Genomic DNA, 22,100 nt, shown 5'->3' on the forward strand with positions numbered 1-22,100 from the left:
CCCCTCTAAAAAAGACCCATGTGATGTGGCCAACAATGCAGTGATGACTTGCAGACCAAGGCATGAAGTTAGGGCATCCTGGAGGTGAAATCGATGGGATTGCAGTTATTGGCAACATTTCAGTTTTGTTTGATCATTTTCCTTTCAGTTCTTTGAATCCTCACTGGCTTGAGGATTATAGCTAATGAAATGTGTTGTAACAGTAAACTTGAATAAATATAGTTCATCCTAAACATTTTTAGTAATACTACACACCTTGTTTTTATTAGATGGGTTCACCATCTACCCAAATGCCCTTTTTATATGATGTCCAGAGATAGCAATATAGTTAGTTGCTCAAAAAATCTGATAGAGACTACTAGCCGCAGATTCCTTAACATGGAATTATCCCTAGGCATGAGACTGGAGCCGGAAAACTTTTTTGCCACAGCATCCCTGCGCGCCCGGGGGACAGCACCACGTGACTCCGCCATGACGTCATCCGTGACGTCAGCGAGCATACATAAGCCCCACCCCGGCGCGCCTACGTCAGTTTTTTCTCTTTTCCGCGTGCAATACGGATCTGGATTGTGTCCTGGCTTGTTTTTAGGCTTTCTATTTTCTTACACTCTTGGCGTTGAAGTGGAACAGTGTGCGAATGCCTTCGGGCTTCAAAACGTGTACCTCCTGTGCGCGTCCCATGTCGGCAACGGACTCTCACCCGATTTGCATGTGGTGCTTGGGTGAGCACCACGACTCGGAGGGCTGCGATGCTTGCCAGCACCTTAAGCCTAAGCCACGGCCGGAGCGCCGGATGAAGTTGCTGTTGGCGCACTTGTCCAGGTCGGTGTCATCCCAGCATCCGTCCCGTACTTCAGAAGCAAGGAACCGCGGTTTCGTCTGCGACATCGTCTTTCGCCTTGAGGGCGTGGCCCACCGGCTGGTAGGTCCTTCAGTCTATCTCCGAGTCCTTGTCCTCCTTTTGCAGTGGGGGCCTGCTCCCCGCTGGACATGCGCCCCCGGCCGTCACGTTCCTACCCGCCGTTTTCCCGCGTAGAGGCGACTAGGGCCCAAATGACAGCCCATGCGGCGGCGCTGCAGGCTTCCTTGGCCCTTCCTCCACCTCCTGAGACGTCTACGGATCCCTTGCCTCGCGCGGGTTTTCTGTCTTCTGTGGAGTCGCCGGCATCTCCGGCGCCCAAACTTTCCGCTCCAGGTCGTAGGAGAGTGGTGTCGTCGAGGTGCGGTCCTTCGGGCTCCCCTTTAGGGCACCTGGCATCACTGCCTCGCCACAAATCCATATGGGGCTCCCTGTGGCGTCGCAGGAGACAGCCAGGACTCTGGGCTTGTCCCAGAGTCCCCCTCGATCCTCTGAGCAGGCAGCTGCCTCACCATAAGTCGAGCTGGCGCCGCTTCGGCACCAGGGGCCCTCCTCCGGTGGAGTCACGGGTAGAGGAAGGGACCTGGGGTGCTTTCCTCAGTCCTCATCGGTCCTTGGCGCGGGCGGCTCCCCCGTCTCAGGACGGGCCAGTGCAGATCCCTCGCCGTTCTGGCGTCTACCCCGCCCCACCCTCATGGTGAGCACGTGGTGGCAGGAGTCGGGCCGTCGCCACGAGTGCCCACTCCGGCGCCACCTGACGCAGATCAGGCGCCGGTGGCGTACTCCACGGAGCTGCGCGGCGTCGGGTTCTGGATTCGTCCCCTGAGGTTCCTTTTTTTCCATCTGTTGGTGTGTTCCTCTCCGGAGACAGGGCGCCGTATTGTTGCCTTTTCACCAACATCTTCCGGGGAGGGCTCCTCGCCGTCCCCACGGCCTAAATCCTTGAACTCTTCTGTCCGTGGCTCGCAGATGGCTTTTCCACCGGCCTCTCCACCTTCCACCTTTAGGTTCTTCATTCATCTGTGGATCCCCCACTATTCCGGGGCTGGCCGTTTCCCCCTGGACATGGGGATGGGCGGCTCAGACTGCAGCCGACGGAGGAATTACTTTCTCCTCCCTGGCACCCTACAGAGGCTAGTGTTGCATTTCTTAGGGCTATGTCCACAGCCGCTGGTATTCTGCGGATGGGTGAACCTGTCACTCAGTTTCCTACAGACAATCTTTTGGAGGTTCTCCACCAGAGCTCTGGTGGACGGGAGTTGTTCCTTCCCTTTGAAGCGTCACTCCACAATTATCTTATGGAGGCTTAGGGGCGCCCTGCCACGGGTTATCCGGTGTCTCAGGCACTTCTGCATCATCACCGCCCTGCTGCGCAGGACCCCGTTGGTCTTTATTTCCACTCTTCTACTCAAGGCTCTCTTCTGCAGAATGCCTTTCCGTGTTTGTCTGTGGTGTTGTTTCCTCCGTCTCGGGAGGCCCGGTGGTTGGATTCATGGGGGCGTAATGTCTTCGGTTCCTCTAGCGCTGCCTTGCGGGCGCTTAACACTTTGTGTGTATTGCCAGGGTTTCTTCCAGTCTGTGGGGATCTGTGGAGTCCCTTCTTTCTCAAGTTCCTCATGAGAGTGCCCATGCTGACTTACGGAGCCATGTATTAAATGGCAGGGAGTTGGCCGCATTTATTCTTCGTGCGGCCTTGGGTGTCGCCGATGCTCTAGGCCGTGCTTTGGCCACTTCTGTGGCTCTCCGTCGCCATGCCTGGCTCCGTGATGCTGTTTTTCCTGAAAATATCAGGGTTGATTTACCCTTTGACGGGGTCCTTTTGTTTAACACTCATGCAGACTCCGCCATTCAGCGTCTTCTTGCAGGGCTCCGTCCTCCTGCTCCTCCTCCTCCTCCTCAGTAGATGGTTTTGTTGATCCTCCGGGTCTTAGTGGGAGGGGTTCTCCCACTTATCCTAGAATCTGGTGTGGGGTGGACGTTACACTTTCTGTGAGAGATATTGTGCCCTCGGTTGGTCTACCACTTCAGTTGGCTGCTGGTTCAGCTTCTTTTTGGCAGAGTGTTCTTTTTTGGGCTGCTTACTAAGCCTTCTGTTGTTTCTGCCACAGGCTTGCTGATTTGTCTCTGATGCTGGATTTTCTTCCCTAAGAGTAGTCTCATACTTATTGGGCTGTGTCCTGCCCTACGTGGGGCATGTGTAGCTATTGGATAGCCCTGTCTTACACTGGGTAGGTGTGGACTCCCTCTTGCGGATCCCTTGCCCTTCCTGGTATTGCTGTATACTGCTGGTGCGTTTTCTTGGGCATCTGCGGCGTTGTGCTGCAGTGTTTTTATCCTTTGTCTGCCGTTTGGCCTGATCCTTTTTTCTGGTGTCCAGAAGGGTTATTTTCCTGTGTTGACGACTTGGTTCATCCTAATTGTTTCTCCTCTTGTTTTTCGACTGGTTGCTTGTTGGCACCCAGCTGTGCCCGCCTGGACGTTGTGGTCTGGACGTTTAGTTTAGTGGCGCTGGTCAGCGTCCAACTGCACCCGCCGGTTCTTCTGGTCCACGGCCAGGGGTCTTGGAGTGAGGTCCTGGCACCCCTGCTTCTGGTTTTTCGGGAGCTTTATGGGACTCTGTTTTTCTCTACCACCTGCCTTAATTACTGAGGCGCTGTTCTGTTTGGCCTGTTGGCATCCAGCTATGATGCGGGAGAGGTGTGGCGCCGCGGCCAGGGCGACTGACGCTGGAATCTGGGGATCAGGGTTCGATCCCCGGCTCCGGCGGCAGGTTAGCCCAGCACCAGGTGACTGGGCAATAGCTCGCTTAATCTTCCTGACGGCCCCCAGTGCCTAGAGACCCTTACGGGTGATTGTGCGCTTTACAAATGTGGATTATTATTATTATTATTATTATTATTATTATTATGCGTTCGGCCGTCCTCTTCATTGGGTATTTTTCCCGGTGGAGGGCTCTTGCCCTCGTTTCTGCTCTTCTCCTTGGACTCTCTGGGTTGCTCTTCTTCCTCGGTACTCCCCTGCGTTGCCTGTACATGGGGCTTTCGGTGGAGGTCCCTGGTGCATTGGCGGCTGGCCTCCTTTCACATTGCCTGTACCTGTGGCTTCCGAGGGAGGTCCCTAGTACATTGGCTGCTTGTCTCTCTTCGTATTGCCTGAACCTTGGGCTTCCGGTGGAGGTCCCTGATACATTGGCTGATGGACTCCTTTCGCATTGCCCTTCCTTCTCCTGCTTGGTGAGGGTGGGGCTGCAGCTTGTCGTTGTGACACATCCGCTGTGAGGCAGTGTTCTCCGCGGCACTGAGGTTATAGTCTGCTTTCGGGGGGGAGGGGGAGGAATTGGGCTCTTTACCCTGTCACTGTGGCTCATCCCTGTTTGGGAGGACTGGGTTATTTCCCTGTCCCGGCGATTTGTCCCCTGTCGGGGTCTTGGGTTCGCCTGAGCTGGGGAGGTCCTCTCGCAGACCCTCCTTCCCCTTGGGTATGGCTAGGGTATCTATTGTACGTTAAGGAATCTGCGGCTAGTAGTCTCTATCAGATGTACGAGTTACTTACCTTCGGTAATGATGTATCTGGTAGAGACGATTCTAGCGCCAGATTCCTTCACGACCTGTCCTTCCTCCCCGTTCTGCGTGGGCCCTCTTGGTCTTCTGCACGCGCCTGTCTCCGGGTGGTTGTCTTTTGCGAGTGCCCTTTATTACTCTCTCCTTCGGGGGATGCTTGCCTTGTTGTTGTTGCTCCTTTCTTGACTTTTATAGGCACTTCTGCGCTCCTGCACCCTGGTCTCCAATGTGGGTTCGCTCATGTTCTTATTCCTTTAGTGCTTGCACTTCTGACTCTTGGCAAGCTTTGGGGTTGAGGTACCTTGGCTGGGTCTCGGCCCTTACCTTTTCGGGAGACTTCTCCCTGCTGGTGTTGTCAGAGGTTGAATGGTCATTGCTCTCTGTTCTGACCTTGGTGACCCTACTGTTACGGGCGGTGGCTGCAGTCTTCTTCGTCTGCTGTGTATTTTGCACATGCTTCTGCCCCGGGGAGGCTGTTGTATTGTTGGCAGGATTGCTTTCCAGTAGCGGTGCCCTGTTCTTTAATTCTAGATCTTGGTGCCTTGTACCTGGCACTATTCTGGATGGTGCTGTTCCTCACCATTTGTTTATTTCACTTCTGTTAGAGGGGTTTTTCGCACACTGTTTCAGTATTCTCACAGTTTTTGTTGGTGATGGCTCCGTGTTGTGGCGCGGAAAAGTTCCCCGAAAAACTGACGTAGGCGTGCCGGGGTGAGACTTATGTATGCTCGCTGACGTAACGGACGACGTCAGGGCGGAGTCAAGTGGTGCCGTCCCCCCGGCGCGCTGGGAAGCTGTGGCAAAATAGTTTTCCGGATCCAGTCTCAAGCCTGGGGATAATTCTACGTTAAGTATTCTGCGGTGAGAATCGTCTCGCCAGATACATCGTTACCGAAGGTAAGTAACTTGTATATTCACCTTCTCCTGGGGGTAGAAAGTGGATTATTTTGTGATTTTTTTTAAAGATGTGCAAATTAGATTGAAACTTCTGCACATCAAAATGACTTTTAAACAATCCGCTCCTGCTTAACAGATGTCTATGGTTTCACAAACATGCAGTGTCTTACATTTTATTCAATAATAGTGACTACAGAATTATTCTTGAGACCATAGAGCCATTTATTCCCCAACTGATATGTTTTTATTTTAGGTTCTTTCTATAACCTGCCATGTGTAGCCGACTTCACAATTGATGTTTTACTTGGATCACCAAGTTCAGAGGTATTTTGTGGATATATATTGTTTCCTATGTGACTGACATTGTATACATAATTTTAACATTTATTTGTACATATTAACATGGAATGCGTTATGTTCAAATTGGATTGATAAACTCTGATCTGAAAGAAATACGTTAGTGATAGATTTCCTCCAGGTGTCAGACTGGATCCGGAAAGTTTTCATCAGCAGTACTCTAGCGCGTCAGTCGTTGGCGTCGTGGTCGAAGAGATGACATTGCAGCAGTTACTTAGATTCCGCCCTCGTGCGCAGACGTCATGTTCTTTCTTTGTCCGCGGTTGCAAGTGCAGATCTGGAGAGAGCGGTACCCCCAGTCACTTTTTGTCTCTCTTTTTCGAGTTAATCGACTCCTGGTGCAGTAGGGATGCCCGGCTTCAAGACCTGTGGGGACTGTCATCGCATGATGTCGGTGACGAACCCACACCGCGTGTCTCTTTACTGCTTGGTGCGCGACCACAACCCCAAGTCGTGCTCCGACTGCCCGGCCATGGCGCAGAAGACTTTGTGGGAGCGGTCCAGAAAGTTGCTTTAAGTCCGGCAGTTCATCAGGATCAAAGTCTTCGCACTCTGGTTAGGTAAGACGAAGCGTTTCAAAAAGCTGAAGAAGCGCCATTGCTCTCCGGCCAACCCTCGCCCGACGTGGCTGAAGCTGCCTTCCCTGTTGCCCTGGTGGAGTCTATGCATTTACCGCCTGCCCACCCACCATTCCCGGGTCCGTCGGCGACTCTGGCCCAGCTGCAGGAATTTCTGTCAACCCTGGCTCACCTCTTAGGGCTGTTGGGCCCAGCCAGTGCGCCTGTGGGCCCCCCGGGCTTGATTGGAGGTTCTAGCCCTGTACTGTGGCATCGCTGTCGACGCTGCAGGACCACCATGAATCCAAGCCTGGATCCCGGTCGATGCCAGTTGACCTTGTGACACCTCCACTGACGTCGATCCCACCGGCACCATCTCCGACGTCGCCCGTGGCAACGGTCGCCCCCACCCCTGGTTTCCGCTCCGACACGATTCATACGCCGATGAGGTCTTTTTACCCCAATGTCCAGCCTCCTTATTTTCGGCCTGTACATCAGTCTGAGGAGGAAGGGGAGGACTAGGGGGGTCTGAAGACCATCTCACAGCTCAGTGTGAGTATGACCCAGACTCTGCAGAAGAACTGGGGGATGCCAGTGGTCTCGACACCTCCCCTGACCTTGGCATGCTCACTCCTCCTACCTTGGTTACGGAGGAGGGTGCTAGTTACACAGTAGTGTTGCGCAGGGCGGCCAAGGCCCTTCCCCTCGAGCTTTCTACTGTGGCCATCAGGACTAACCTCCTGACAAAAGTGCGTCAGCCGGTGGCTACCTCGGCGGAGCCACTGCTGTCTTTCAATGAGGCACCTTCTGACATTCTTTTGGGCACCTGGTCCAGGCCCAACACAGGGGCTCCTGTGGATAGGAACGTGGCCCGACGCCATCGCCCGCCCCGGGCGACCCCATTTTCCTCTCCCAACACCCCACACCTGAGAGCTTCGTTGTTAAAGCTTCAACGTCCCAGAGCGCATTCCCTACCGCACCCTCGGACAGGGAATCCAAGAGACTGGAACAATTTGGGAAGAAGGTTTTTTCTTCCGCCAGTTCAAGGCTGCGGTCTGTGAACACCGCATGCCTCTTGGGCCGCTACTCCCACTCTGTGTGGGATATGGTGGCGCAAGTGCTGCCTCATTGTCCGGAGGAAGCACGGACAGTGCTCTCGAAGGCTATTGCTGAGGGGAGAGATGCAGCCAAGTTCACAATACGATGTGGCCTTGACACCACCGACTTGCTGGGCAGAGCGATTTCCACGACGGTGGCTCTCCACCGCCCCGCCTGGGTGAGGACTACTGGCTTCTCGGGGGATGTCCAGATCACCCTGATGGACATGCCCTTTGATGGCATTCGCCTTTTTGTCAACAAGCGTTTTAAGGACTCACGGGCTACGGCCAAGTCCTTGGGCCTGTCGTCCACTAGCCCTCCTCTGCCGTCTGCTTTTTGCTCTTTTCGCGGCAACGGAAGGGGAGCCCAGCACGTTTGCTTCAGAGCCACAGGCTGCAGCAGCAGCAGTCTCCGCGAGGCCGCAGACGTGGGAACCGCAGTCCACTTCCATCCCAACCACTACTACCCCAAAACCTTCCTAGTCCGGTCTTTCAGGCCCATCAAACACCAGTGGGCGTCAGTATCCGCCATCACCTCCCCCACTGGCCCACCATCACTGCGGACAGATGAGTTTTAGACATAGTCCGGAGTGGCTACTCCCTCCCCTTCGAGACTACACCTCCAGCCATGCCACCCTAGTACCACCGCATGTCGGGGCATCACTTGGAACTTCTTCAACAGGAAGTAGCGGCCCTCTTGGCCAAGGGGGCCATTGAGCGCATTCCTGCGCCAGAAGTAGGACGTGGTTGCTACTCCTACCACTTTCTGGTGTTCAAGAAGGACAAGGGCCTGCGTCCTATCTTTGACCTCAGGGACGTCAATCGCTTCCTCCGGAAGAACAAGTTCAAGATGCTGACTGGCTCAGGTCTTGTCTGCTCTCGACCGGATGGTAGCGTTGGACTTGCAGGACGCATATTTACACATTCCCGTCCTGCCGCCCCACCGGCGTTGGCTGCGGTTCACGGTAGGCTACAAGCACTTTCAGTTCACTGTGCTCCCCTATGACCTTACCAGTGCCCCTCAGGTGTTCATGAAGGTGATGGCGGTGGTCGCAGCTCTTCTGCGCAGATCAGGGGTTCCAGTCTTCCCCTATGTCGACGACTGGCTGTTAAAGGTGGGCTCGCCCCGGACAGTCATCTCCCACCTCCAGACTACAGCCGACCTCCTGCATTTACATTTACTGGGGTTCTCCATCAATGTGTTGAAGTCGCACCTGATTCCCTCTCAGAAGCTCCTCTTCATCGGAACGGTACTGTGCACGACGCAGTTTCGGGCCTATCCACCTGAACGGCGAGTCCAGGATATTCAGGCTATGATTCAGATCTTTAAGCCTCTATTCTGGGTTTCGGTTAGGATGACCCTGAGGCTGCTGAGCCTCATGGCCTCCTGCATCCAGCTGGTCACTCATGCCAGATGACATGCGGGCTCTACAGTGGGGTCTGAAGTTCCAGTGGACCAGAATCAGGGGTAACTGTCCGATTACGTCCAGATCTCGGAGGGCACTGCACAGCAGCTGTGGTGGTGGCTCATGAACCGATATTGGGTCCAGGGCAGATCCCTCTCCCTTCCCCAACCGGAGTACACAGTGGTGACGTACACGTCCCTCCTGGGATGGGGGAGGTCACATGGGAGAGGTAGAGATCAGAGGCCTCTAGTCTCTGGCGGAGTCCAAGCTCCATATCAACCTTCTGGAGCTTTGGACGATCCGACTTGCAGTGAAGGCATTCCTTCCCTCTGTCAAAGGGAAGGTAGTGCAGGTGTTCCGACAACACCCCGCCATGTGGTACTGCAAAAACAGGGCGGTGTGGAGTCGTGGACTCTTGTCAGGAGGCTCTGGGCCTCTGGACATGGCTGGAACAGCAGGGCATTTCCCTGGTGGTTCAACACCTGGCAGGTTCACTGAACGCCAGGGCGGACAAACTCCGCTTCAGGTGCATGATGGATCACGAATGGCATCTTCACTCGCACGTGGCGCAAGGTCTCTTTCAACAGTGGGAAGAGCCTTGGTTGGATCTATTTGCCACCGAAGAGAACGCGCAATGTCAGCAGTTATGCGCGTTGGAATTTCCAAGACTGCACTCGCTAGGCGACGCTTTTCGCCTCAAGTGGAGTTGCGGTTTGTTGTTCGCCTTTCCGCCTATACCACTTCTGCCCAGAGTGCTGAAGAAGATCAGGCGCAACTGGGCCCAAGTCCTTCTTGTGGCACCGGACTGGGCTCGAAGAGTTTGATATCCCAAGCTACTCAGTATGACAATTGATCCCCCGATCCCACTGTCTCTTCGGGAGGATCTTCTGTTGCAGCAGTTGGGGACGGTCATCCACCCGAACCTGTACAGCCTCCACCTCTTTGCGTGGATATTGTGGGTGCAGTTGATTCCTTTTGACTTGCCTCCTGAAGTCTGTGATGTCATTCTGGCAGCCAGGCGTCCCTCCACTAAGTTGGTATATGCCTGCAGCTGGAACACCTTTGTGGCATAGTGCACAGCAAAGGGTGTGGATCCCCTTTCTGCCCCTCTTTCAGAAGTTCTTCTGTTTCTTCTTTCCTTGGCCCAGCAGGGCTCTGCTCTGGGCACTATCCAGGACTACCTTTCTGCTATTTCTGACTTTCTTAGGCTTCCTGATCAGCCCTCTCTTTTAAAGTCCTCTGTTGTAAATAGATTTCTCAAAGGCATTACTCATCTTTTCCCTCCTATTCTTTTCATAATGCCACAGTGGGACTTGAATCTGGTTCTTACATATCTAATGTTCGCTCCCTTTGAGCCTCAGCACAATTGCCCTCTTTGTCTGCTGACCTTGAAGACTGCTTTCCTGCTTGCCATCACCTCCGCTAGGAAGGTGCGTGAGCTCCAGGCTCTTTCTTGTAAGCCTCCTTTTCTATCTGTCTATCCGGACAATGTGTTCTCAGGACATGTCCATCCTTTCTGCCGAAGGCTGTCACTGCCTTTCACATCGGGTAGACCATCACCTCGCCCACCTTCATTCCGCATCCTTCTAGAGAGGAAGAGAGGCTCCACCGTCTGGACCCAAAACGTGCGTATGCTTTCTTTATTTGAACCGCACACAACCGTTCTGGGTGGATGACCAGCTCTTAATTGGCTACGTTGGCGCCAAAAAAGGTCGGGCAGTGCACAAACTGACTATCTCCCGATGGGTCCTCTTGTGTATTAAAGCCTGTTATTCTTTGGCTAAAAAGGAAGCTCTATAGGGGATGCGCTTCCATTCCACCAGTGCACCTACAGCCACTACAGCATTGGCACGTGGTGTCCCTCGGCAAGACCTCTGTCAGGCAGCTACGCGGGCCTTGCTGTACACTTTTACTAAGCACTACTGCCTGGACAGCCAAGTCCGGAGAGACCGCTTCTTTGGTCTTCTGTTCTCCTAGACTTCCTGGTGTGATTTTGGTTCGCAGACCCACCACCGGGGTTGTTGTTGCTGGGGTATCTATTCTAAGGTAAGGAGTATATCACTATGTGTTTCTTTCAGATGAACAAGTTACCTACTTTCGTTAGAAGTGATAGATTCCTTACTGGCCACCCATCCTCCCCGTCCTGCGAACTGATTTCTAGGGTTAAGGTCGTCCCTTTCAGGGCCCTAGTTTCAAGGCACCAGTGGTCAGTATCTTGCACTGCACTGCGTTTTCTGGCACGGAAAGTAGTGTACAGAACTAACATCAGCATGCAAATGCGGCATCTAAGTAGCTGCCACAACGTCATCTCGGCGACCACGATGCCAATGATGGACGCGGAGCCGCACAACGCCACCTTCCAACGTGCAGGGGTACTGCTGACAAAAACTTTCCAGATCCAGTCTGACGCTTGGGGGTAATTCTAAGGTAAGGAATCTATCACTACTAATGTTTTGTCCCACAAGTTTTGCTTTTATATTTACTCTGTGTATGTATATATATTTATTTGATTGCAGCAAAATTTCTGAGATGATAGAATCTTTATTGATTAATTCATCAATTGAGATAGAATGGTTATCCTAGTTTAAAGATAATGTTGTATGACTTGATTTGACCTGTTCTGTGGGTGCAATTGTATCTGATAGACCATTTAACTAGCTCTATGACATATATACATAATATTTGTGTCCAGCATGTACAAATTGAACCTCTTACACATTGCAATTACTAGACTTTTAATTAAATTACCAGCTAGAGGATCCTAAACAGACAAGATATATAAGCATTTGAAAGGCTTTGAACCTGATATGAATGATATATTTATAGCAAGGTTGGGAGTGGTTCACTATTTCTGACAAGTTACAATAAGTGTCTTTTTTATAAATAATGTTTTGAAAGCTCCTAGAGAGGAAACAGAGTGTCTTGTGGTAGGGAGTTTCAGTACAGAGGGTATAGAATGTGAAAGGATCAGAGATTAGAGGTAATGCAGCATGTCTTAGATGTAGTAAGTGGTTTAAAGCTGGTAGCTAGTGGGTTTCAAGTAGTTGTATTTCTGATTGATTCTTATAACTGCAGATTCATTACCCAAGTATAATCCACAGGTGCCAGACTGCATCCGGAAACTTTCGCCCAGCAGTGCTGGTTGAATGCGCTTTATAGCGCCGCATTGGCTCCATACTTCCCCGAAGTGACAGAGCGTAGCATGTAAGCAGTTTTGTCTGCCTTCTGACCACTTCTGTGCCCTCTCGAAAATCACCCCAGAAGCTCTTGCTCCGTCGTCCCTGGCACAAACTTAACTTTGATCATCTCAGTTCCATCCTCGCCTCGAGCGTGCCCACCTGGCCGGAAGATCCGGATGTCACCAATGAAGCACTATCAGACTGGCTACGACATCTGTTGGATGACATGATCCCTGCCAAACAATCTAATTGTTGAAGCACTGAATCAAACCCATCGTATAACACCAACCTCACCAATATGTGTAAAGCATGTAAACGGATGGAGAGGGCGAGACTTTGATCCCATATTGAAATGCTGCTACCAGGCTGCCATTAAGAAATATCATAGGGCTGTCCAGAAAACACGGGCAGCACATTTAGCCGATGATATCAAAAACAGCCACAATCCTTCTAAAGGGATCTTCTCTATTCTTAAGAACCTTAAAAATGCTGGGGCACCTGTGACGTTTTCCATCAAGTCTGACAAGCACTGTGAGGACCTTGCCGCCTTCTTTATAATTAAAGTGGATAACATCTATAAGACCTTCCCTCAGGTTACCACGGGCCCCGATCCTGGGGTTGCACCCCCTGCCGCCCATACACTGGCCACCTTCCCGCCAGTGTCCGAGGAGGTGCTATGTGTACTTTGCTGAAAGGTTAAATCTGGTTCCTCAGCTGACCCTATGAAGCCCGAACAGATGATGAGACTGCTCTCTGTGCTACTCGCACCTTTGGGCCAGGTCATCAACATGTCTTTGTCAATGACCAAGGTTCCCAGGTTATGGAAGCAGGCCAGGGTATTGCAACTTTTAAAGAAGCCCTCCCTCAACCCAGCTAAACCGGAGGTCTTTCGCCCTATTTCCCTACTTCCCTGGGCCTCTAAGATCTTCGAAGCCTATATCAATTCCATCTTGTCAGGCTACTTGGAGGACAATAACATACTGGACTCCTCCCTGTGCGGGTTTCGCCCAGGTCTGAGCACGGAGTCTGCCCTCTTAGCTGCGACTGAACATCTAAGAGCAGCACTGGATGAGGGACGCACTTTGGCACTAATCCTTTTGGATCTTAGTGCTGCATTTGATTCGGTCTCTCCCAAGATTTTTTTACAAAGGTTGAAGGAGGCTGGCATAAGGGGCCTCGCCCTGGATTGGTTTATCTCCTTTCTCTCTGACCGGTCCTTCCAGATGTCGGCCCCCCCTTTCACCTCCAGTTACCATCCTATCAAACAGGTAGTGCCGCTGGGCTCTGCGTGAAGTCCAACGCTTTTCAACCTGTATGTTAAGCCCCAAGCTGCGGAAGCCAAGAGGCGAGTGTTGACTATAGTGTCATATGCTGATGACAACCAATTAGTAGTCGCCCTCTCCGATGATTGTTTGAACGTTGCTGCAAAATTACGGAGTGGTCTCGCGGATGTCGCAGGATGGATGACTGCCAACTGTCTCCAGCTCAACGCCAGAAAGTCAGAGGACTTGCTGGTTGCAAAAGATCCTGAGCTATGGAGTTAACTGTGGTGGCCCACTACCTTGGGCCTGGCACCCACCCCCAAACTGGTGGTGAAGAACCTTGGGGTCTGGGTGGATTCGGCCTTGAGTTTCCAAACCCAGACTAAGAAGGTGGCAGCGACATGTTTTGGCATCAAGCGCGGCCTTAAACCCCTGCTGGGTTTTTTCGACCCTTCCATCCTACAGATGATTGTCCAGGCATCCGTGCTCTCGAGATTGGACTACGAAAGCTCGCTCTACTTGGGGGCCAACAAGACGCAGATTGTGAGACTGCAGAGAGTCCAAAATTTGGCTGCCAGAACTCTTCTAGGACTACCTAGACGATGCCTCCACCTCCACCGCTATTCGTCAACTTCACTGGCTGCCAGTAGCAAAACAGGTGGAGTTCAAGTCTCTCTGCTTTGCGTTCAGGATCCTGAACTCCCTGGCATTCTGGCTGACCTGCTCTCCGCCTACGTTCCTTCTCATCACCTTCGCTCAACAGGTCAACACCTCGCAATTGTCCCCCGGATCTGAAAGAAACAGGTTAGTATTAGATTCCTTACCTTAGAATATCCCCAGGCGTCAGTCTGGATCCGGAAACTTTTGCGTAGCAGTACCCCTGCGCGTCGGTAGGCGTCGTCTGCAGGCATCTCCTGCGGCTCCGCGTCCGTCGGCGTCGTGCGCCGTGATGACGTCGCTGGAGTATATAGACGCCGCCTCCGCGCGCTGTCAGTTCTTCTTTTTTCCGCGCCAGTTAGCGCAGATCCGAAGAGCAGTACTCCGGTCTTTTGACCAAAGTTTTTGAATCTTTCTGTTACTCTTAAGGTGCCGGTAGGATGCCCGGTTTTAAGAATTGTGACGGCTGTGACCGCACGATGTCGGTCACGGACCATCACCGACTCTGCCTCCGGTGCCTGGGCCCGGACCACGACGTGGACGCCTGCGTCGATTGCCGGGCCTTGACGAATAAAGCTAGACTGGAGCGGTCCCGCAAGCTACTCGAGCTCCGGGTGTCGGCCCCGCGTCGAGAGCGGTCCCGGTCCGGACGGAGGTCTAGGGAGCGATCAAGGGAGCGGTCGCGGAGCCGTCACGAGCGCTCCGAGAGTCGTCACCATTCCTCTGGTAGGAAGCACAAGAAGTCGGGGCGTCGTCATCGTACCCCCGACTCCCCCAACGCTCGCGCGATGCGGCCGGGGGTTCGGGTGGCCCCACCCCCGCGGCTCCTCGTGAGTCGCCGGCGCGGCCTGCTCCATACCCTACGGTCCCTGGGCAAGGCGCGACGCCCGAGGAGATAGTGCCCTCATGGCCATGAGGAACGCCTCTGTCTCCTCCGACGGGGCCTACGGCATCTGCGGGCCCGGTGGTCCCGTCCGGGGGCCCTAGCGGTTCGGGTGCTCCTGCCTCGACGCCGTCGGGTGCTCCGGCCCCGACGTCGCCGACGGCTCCGGCGCCGCAGGGGCCTTCAGGGTCGACGCCGGCTGGTCCACCGGCCTCTCCGGCGCCGATTCCATCGGGGCAACCCACTGTGCCGCCCCCGCGCGGCGCCGGGGCTCCGGCGCCGGCTCCGGGCGGCGCCGCCCCCATTCCCTCTCCGACTCCGGACGCGGAGTCGGACCGGCGTCGCCCGACGCCGAGGGGGTCTGTTGACCCCGGGGAGCCGGTCTACATTGTTGACTCCGAATATGGTGAGGATATAGATTGCGGAGAGGAGCGGGAGGGGACTGAGGACCCTCTGACCCGCGAGTGTCAGTACGATGTGGACTGGACAGGTGACTTGGGTGACGCCAGTGGTCTGGATGACTCCCCCAACCCTGGCTTTGTCTCGCCTCCTACCGTGGCATCGGAGGAGGGGGCAGCTTATTCAGTGGTGTTGATGAGGGCTGCCAAGGCCTTACACCTTGAGCTCCCCGTCGCGGCCGTGAGGACTAACATCCTCACTGAGGTACTCAAACCGCAGTCATGCCCACAGGAGCCACTGCTGCCTTTCAATGAGGCCTTAACTGACGTTCTTCTGGGCACGTGGTCCAGGCCCGCTTCAGGTTCGCCTGTCGATAGGAACGTGGCCAGACGCCACCGTCCGTGTACGGATGACCCAAAGTACTTGTCCACCCATCCCACCCCTGAGAGCCTGGTGATCCAGGCCTCGACTTCCCAGTACGCATTCCCGTCGGCCCCGCCCGACCGGGAATCTAAGAGGTACGACCAGTATGGTAAGAAGGTCTTTTCGTCCCTGAGTCTGGGACTGCGGTCTTGCAACACCGCATGCCTCTTAGGCCGCTACACCCACTCTCTGTGGGATACGGTCGCGGAGCTGCTGCCTGAATGCCCGCTGGAGGTACGGGCTAAGCTCGGCAAGGCTATGATTGAAGGCCGAGACGCAGCGAGATACGCCATAAGGTGTGGTCTTGATACGACCGACTCACTGGGCAGGGCGATGTCCACGACGGTGGAGATCCGCCAATTTCTCGGCAGATGTCCAGAATGCATTGATGGACATGCCGTTTGATGGCAGTCGCCTGTTTGGCGACAAAGCGGACCACGCGCTGGAACGCTTCAAGGACTCCAGGGTCACGGCCAAGTCCTTGGGTCTCTCGACCCAGCGCCAGCAAACGGGTTCGTTTCGCTCCTTTCGTGGCCACGGAAGGGGCGGTCCCACACGTGCTGCCAGCCACGCGCCGCAACAGACTTCTCAACGCGGCGGCGGCCGTGGGAACCGCCGTGGTGGCGGTCGGGGACAGCGGCGAGGTCAGTCCACACCTCCCCCCGCAGCTTCCGCCTCTAAATCCTCCTAGTCCGTGCTTTCAGGCCCATGTGACGCCGGTGGGCGGCAGGGTTCGCCATCACCTCTCCCACTGGCACACAATAACATCGGACAGGTGGGTGCTGCAGCTCGTCCGAAGGGGCTACTCCCTCCCCTTCGAGACCACTCCTCCAGCCATGCCACCGCAGAACCACCGTGTGTCGGGGGACCACTTGACACTTCTGCAGGAGGAAGTTACGGCCCTCTTGGCCAAGGGGGCCATCGAGCGCGTTCCTGGGCCAGAAGTAGGATGTGGTTGCTATTCCCACTACTTTCTGGTACCCAAGAAGGACAAAGGGGGTCTACGTCCTATCTTGGACCTAAGGGACGTCAACGGCTTCCTCCGGAAGGAGAAGTTCAAGATGTTGACATTGGCTCAGGTCTTGGCTGCTCTAGACCCGCAAGACTGGATGGTAGCGTTGGACTTGCAGGATGCGTATTTTCACATCCCCGTCCTGCCGGCCCACCGGCGTTACCTGCGGTTCACGGTAGGCCAGGAGCATTTTCAGTTTATCGTGCTCCCCTTTGGCCTTAACAGCGCCCCACGGGTGTTCACAAAGGTGATGGCGGTGGTCGCAGCCCATCTGCGCAGATCAGGGGTGTCAGTCTTCCCCTATCTAGATGACTGGTTGTTGAAGGCGGGCTCGCCCCAGACAGTCGTCCACCACCTTCAGATGACGGCAGACCTCCTGCATGGGCTGGGGTTTTCCATCAATGTGCCGAAATCACACCTGTGTCCCTCCCAAAAGCTCCTTTTCATCGGAGCGGTTCTCGACTCGGCGCACTTTCGGGTCTATCCACCGGAACGGCGGGTCCAGGATATACAGGCTTTGATTCCCATCTTCCAGCCGTTATCCCGGGTTTCGGTCAGGTTGACGCTGCGGCTACTGGGGCTGATGGCTTCCTGCATCCTTCTGTTGCATCACGCCCGGTGGCGGATGCGGGCTCTGCAGTGGGACCTGAAGTTTCAGTGGGCCCAGCATCAGGGCAACTTGTCCGACCATGTCTTGATCTTGGAGGGCACTGCGAGACAACTGCAGTGGTGGCTTACGGACCGCGATTGGGTCAGAGGCAGACCCCTCTCCCTTCCCCAGCCGGAGCTCGTTGTTGTGACGGACGCGTCCCTCCAGGGCTGGGGAGGCCACTTGGGAGAGGCAGAGATCAGAGGCATCTGGTCTCCGGCGGAGTCCCGGCTCCATATAAACCTGTTGGAGCTACGGGCGATTCGTCTAGCACTGAAGGCATTCCTCCCCTTTGTCAACGGGAGTGTAGTGCAGGTGTTCACGGACAACACCACCGCCATGTGGTACTGCAACAAACAAGGCGGGGTGGGGTCGTGGACCCTTTGCCAGGAGGCCCTGCGTGTCTGGCACTGGCTGGAACGTCAGGGCGTGACTCTGACGGTTCAACACCTGGCCGGTTCTCTGAACGCCAGGGCGGACGAACTCAGCCGTCGGTGCTCGATGGATCACGAATGGCGTCTGAACTCGGACGTGGCGCAAGGCCTCTTTCTGCGATGGGGAGAGCCTTGGTTAGATCTATTCGCCACAGAAGAGAACGCGCGATGTCATCAGTTCTGCGCGTTGGAGTTTCCAAGACGGCACTCGCATGGCGACGCCTTTCGGCGCGAGTGGAGTTGCGGTCTGTTATACGCCTTTCCGCCTATACCACTTCTGCCCAGAGTGCTGAAGAAGATCAGGCGCGACCGGGCCCAAGTCATCCTTGTGGGTCCGGACTGGGCTCGAAGGTACTGGTATCCCGAGCTACTCAGCATGTCAGTCGGTCCCCCGATCCGCCTGCCCCTTCAGGAGGACCTTCTGTCGCAGCAGCAGGGGACGGTCCTCCACCCGAACCTGTCCAGCCTCCACCTCCATGCGTGGAGATTGAGCGGCGACAGTTGAGGCCATTCGACTTGCCTCCTGAAGTCTGTGATGTGATTCTGGCAGCCAGGCGTCCCTCCACGAAGTCGGTATACGCCTGCCGGTGGAACAGATTTGTAGCATGGTGCACAGCAAAGGCTGTGGATCCTCTTTCTGCCCCTCTTTCCGAGGTTCTCCTCTTTCTTCTCTCTCTTGCCCAGCAGGGCTCTGCTCTGGGCACTATCAAGGGCTACCTTTCTGCCCTTTCGGCCTTTCTGAGGCTGCCTGATCAACCTTCTTTGTTCAAGTCCCCTATTGTAACAAGATTCTTGAAGGGCATCACACACATGTATCCACCTGTCCCGTTTGTGATGCCTCAGTGGGACTTGAACCTGGTTCTGACCTTCTTTTTTTTATTTTTTTTTTAAAACCTTTATTGTACAGAAGGCGCTCACAGATACGGGCCTACAACCCACCGGGCCGGCCACCACGAGAAAAAGACATACGAGGCAATACAGGAGAGACAACAGGATTTCTAAATAGCTCATATGAAAGGCAAAGGCAACAAGTCTTTGAGTCGCCGACACGGACAGGATAAAAGTAGGTTAATTTTATAATAGAGAAAAGGGTGTCACAGGATAATGACAATCTGTAAAGTCCAGAGGGCCGTGGTGGGCCGTGAGCAAGCCGAAGTCTCGAATACAGGAAAAGACCAAAAGAACAGTACATTTTGGCAAAGGTAGAACGTGAGTCCCACATCAAGAACAATCTCAATCGCTGCTCAGCACCCACCCACCACTACCAGGGCACATAATAATAAAACAGCGAAAAATACGCTTACAAAACTAAAAGCCCTCCGTTACAACCACCCAAAGGAGGAAAAGAAAATGGGGGGGGGGGGAAAGGGAAAAAAAAAAAAAGGGGGGAGGAAGAGGACATCAAAAAAGGGGAGGGGGAAAGTGAGGGCGCAGCGTCAGTGCACGCCCCCCACGGCTAACAAAGCACCCAATACTAATTCGGCACATGGAACTAGTGGCAACAGGAGAAATGAATGCGTAGTAAACCGTGACAGCAGACATACCAAAAGGGCCATGCCAGCACAAACACCCCGGGGGGCTACGTGCCGACACCGCGCCACGAAATTAGGGGATACATAAGAGCCATAGAACCAAAAAGAGGAACAGGGAAAGATACAATAAACAGACCCCCCCACCACCCCGCACAGCCCACCCTGCACCCCTGCAGAAGGCTATGGCCTACCCCCCAGCAGCGTGCCTGTCGCCCTAATTTGAACCCGAAATATAGAGAAATATAAGAAAGGAAGAATCACGTAGATTAAAAAGAGGGGGAAGGGAAAACAGGGAAAAGCAGCTGGAGAGGAGCCACATAATCAAAACCCCTTCAGCTCCCACCCCCCCGCCCGAAAATACTCAGTGCCCACGGGAAGATAGTAAACACACGGATAAGCTCCAGGAACGTAAAGACGTATCAAACATAATCATACAATTATGAACAGATCACCCAACCATACCACAAAAGAACAGTCCACAGAGGCAAGATCAGCTCAACCCTGTCCTCGTTTTTCGCAAACTGTAGTCGTACAACGCACCAGGAACCAGATCACATGGAACCGGAGGTGAATAACAGGGAGTCGAATCAAAAATACACTCAAGTTATAGCGATCGCGACCCGGATGATCCAGAAAGTACAGTAACCACTTCAGGCAAAGCAGGCAAAGTTCCGATGAGAATACGGAGAAAGCCGGTCCAGCGGCGCCGTCACAGGATCTTCGTTTGGCCATGTGAGGCAAAAGAGGAAAAAGAGACCCATCGAGGTCGGTCCAGACGGGATCCAGCCGGGGAACCTCCGGAGTAGAAGGAGGCACAGGACGAAGAAGGGCAGCGGACCCCCGTACATCCATACCAACAGCAGCCTCCAGGTCCACAACCCCAAGGAAAGGTCCAGCAGCACACAACAGAGATGAAGCCGCACAAACCGAGGGGGGTCCGGCAGGCCCAACAAAGGGACCCCTCTCCAGGATAGCGGTCGGTGCGGTCATGGATGCCCCCCAGGAGCGCAGGGCGGCGAGGATGTCGCCAAGCGTAGGCTCACCTTTACAGTATTCAGCAAACGTGCCGCGCGGTGGACCCGCATCGCCGGTCCCCACAGGGCCGAGAGTCACGGGGCCGGCCGCCATCTTAGAAGCCCGGCGGGGCCGCTGCGAACACCGACCCCCGCCCGGATATCAGCGGGGCAAAACAGGATACCGGCAACCACCAGCGGAGGTGCCACCAGGGCAGGCAGGGGAGCCACCAGAAGAAGGCGATGCGCCGGCACCCCACACGTCGCCGGCACCGTTCTCCGAGTCCGGGCGGAGGAACTCAAAATGGCCGGGCCGGAGAACAAAGGGGAGACGAGCCAGATGTACGGTTAACCCCGTCCATGGAAGTCAGCTCCCCAACACCAGGCCGCAGGATCGCCGGACCAGGCCCGAGAGGCCGCAATCGGTCTATTAGCACATCGGCCCCTCCGACCGACTCCACACCACCACCAAGGGCCGGCCACCGCGCCCCGTCCAGCCCAGGCGCCGCCAAGGAGTGCCAGGCCCGGCCGCTCCGGAGGCCCCGAAGCAGACAGGGGCGTAACTCAGGATCCGTGACACCCAGGAATCACCGGAGCAAACGGTAAGTGCCTGTGAGTTATCGTCGTTCCACTGCACATCGTGGAATACTTCCCGGGGCAGGATAAAGTACAGGATATTTGTTGCAGACAGGAGAGCGAACGGAGCCGAGCTAAAACGCGGCCATCTCGGACGCGAGCTTGGCTCCTCCCCGGTTCTGACCTTCTTGATGTGTGCTCCCTTCGAGCCACTTCATTCCTGTCCTCTCCGTCTCCTGACTTTAAAGACGGCCTTCCTGGTTGCCATCACCTCTGCCAGGAGAGTGAGTGAGCTCCAGGCTCTTTCTGTCAAACCTCCTTTCATGTCCATTCATCCTGACAAGGTGGTTCTGAGAACTAGACCTTCTTTCCTGCCCAAAGTAGTCTCTGCTTTTCACATCGGGCAGTCCATCACCTTACCCTCCTTCTTCCCGCCTCCGCATCCTTCAAAGGATGAAGAGCGGCTCCATCGTCTGGACCCAAAACGTGCACTTTCATTTTATATGGATCGCACACGCCAGTTCTGGGTGGATGACCAACTGTTTGTTGGCTACGTGGGTGCGGAGAAGGGACGGGCGGTACATAAACGGACCATCTCTCGGTGGGTCGTTCTGTGCATCAAAGCGTGCTACTCTTTGGCTCGGAAGGAGCCTCCTGTTGGGCTGAGGGCCCATTCCACTCGGGCCACGGCGGCTACTACTGCCCTGGGCCGGGGAGTCCCCTTGCAGGACATTTGCCAGGCGGCTACGTGGGCCTCGCTGCACACTTTTGCGAGGCCCTACTGCCTGGACAGTAAAGTCCGGAGGGATGGCTTCTTTGGCCGTTCGGTCCTCCAGGACTTTCTGGTGTAGGATTGTATCGGTTCGCAGACCCACCACCGGGGTTGGTATTGCTGGGGTATCTATTCTAAGGTAAGGAATCTAATACTAACCTGTTTCTTTCAGATGAACAAGTTACTTACCTTCGGTAACGATATATCTGTAAGAAACAGTAGTTAGTATTAGATTCCTTACCGCCCCGCCCATCCTCCCCGTTCTGCGAACTGATACCTAGGGTTAAGGACATCCCTTTCAGGGCCCTAGTTTCAAATGGCACCAGTGTTAGTTCTCGCATGGCTCTGCGTGTTCTGGCGCGGAAAAGCTATGTACAAAGAACTGAAGTCAGCGCGCGGAGGCGGCGTCTATATACTCCAGCGACGTCATCACGGCGCACGACGCCGACGACTGACGCGGAGCCGCAGGAGACGCCTGCAGACGACGCCTACCGACGCGCAGGGGTACTGCTACGCAAAAGTTTCCGGATCCAGACTGACGCCTGGGGATATTCTAAGGTAAGGAATCTAATACTA

At 54.7% G+C, this 22,100-nt stretch overlaps 1 protein-coding gene across 4 annotated transcripts in view; it reads left to right on the forward strand.

The window, feature by feature from the left end:
• Positions 1-22,100, forward strand: part of USP24 (ubiquitin specific peptidase 24) — a 2,099,319-nt gene that overhangs the window by 786,493 nt on the left and 1,290,726 nt on the right. For all 4 annotated transcript variants that reach the window (XM_078670143.1, XM_078670156.1, XM_078670149.1 and 1 more), the window contains exon 36: positions 5,570-5,640. In XM_078670143.1, the coding sequence (XP_078526269.1) occupies positions 5,570-5,640 (71 nt within the window). The remainder of the gene's footprint in view (positions 1-5,569; positions 5,641-22,100) is intronic.

Source organism: Lissotriton helveticus, chromosome 1_2, assembly GCF_964261635.1.
Source record: "Lissotriton helveticus chromosome 1_2, aLisHel1.1, whole genome shotgun sequence".
In the NCBI taxonomy this organism is placed as follows: Eukaryota; Metazoa; Chordata; class Amphibia; order Caudata; family Salamandridae; genus Lissotriton; species Lissotriton helveticus.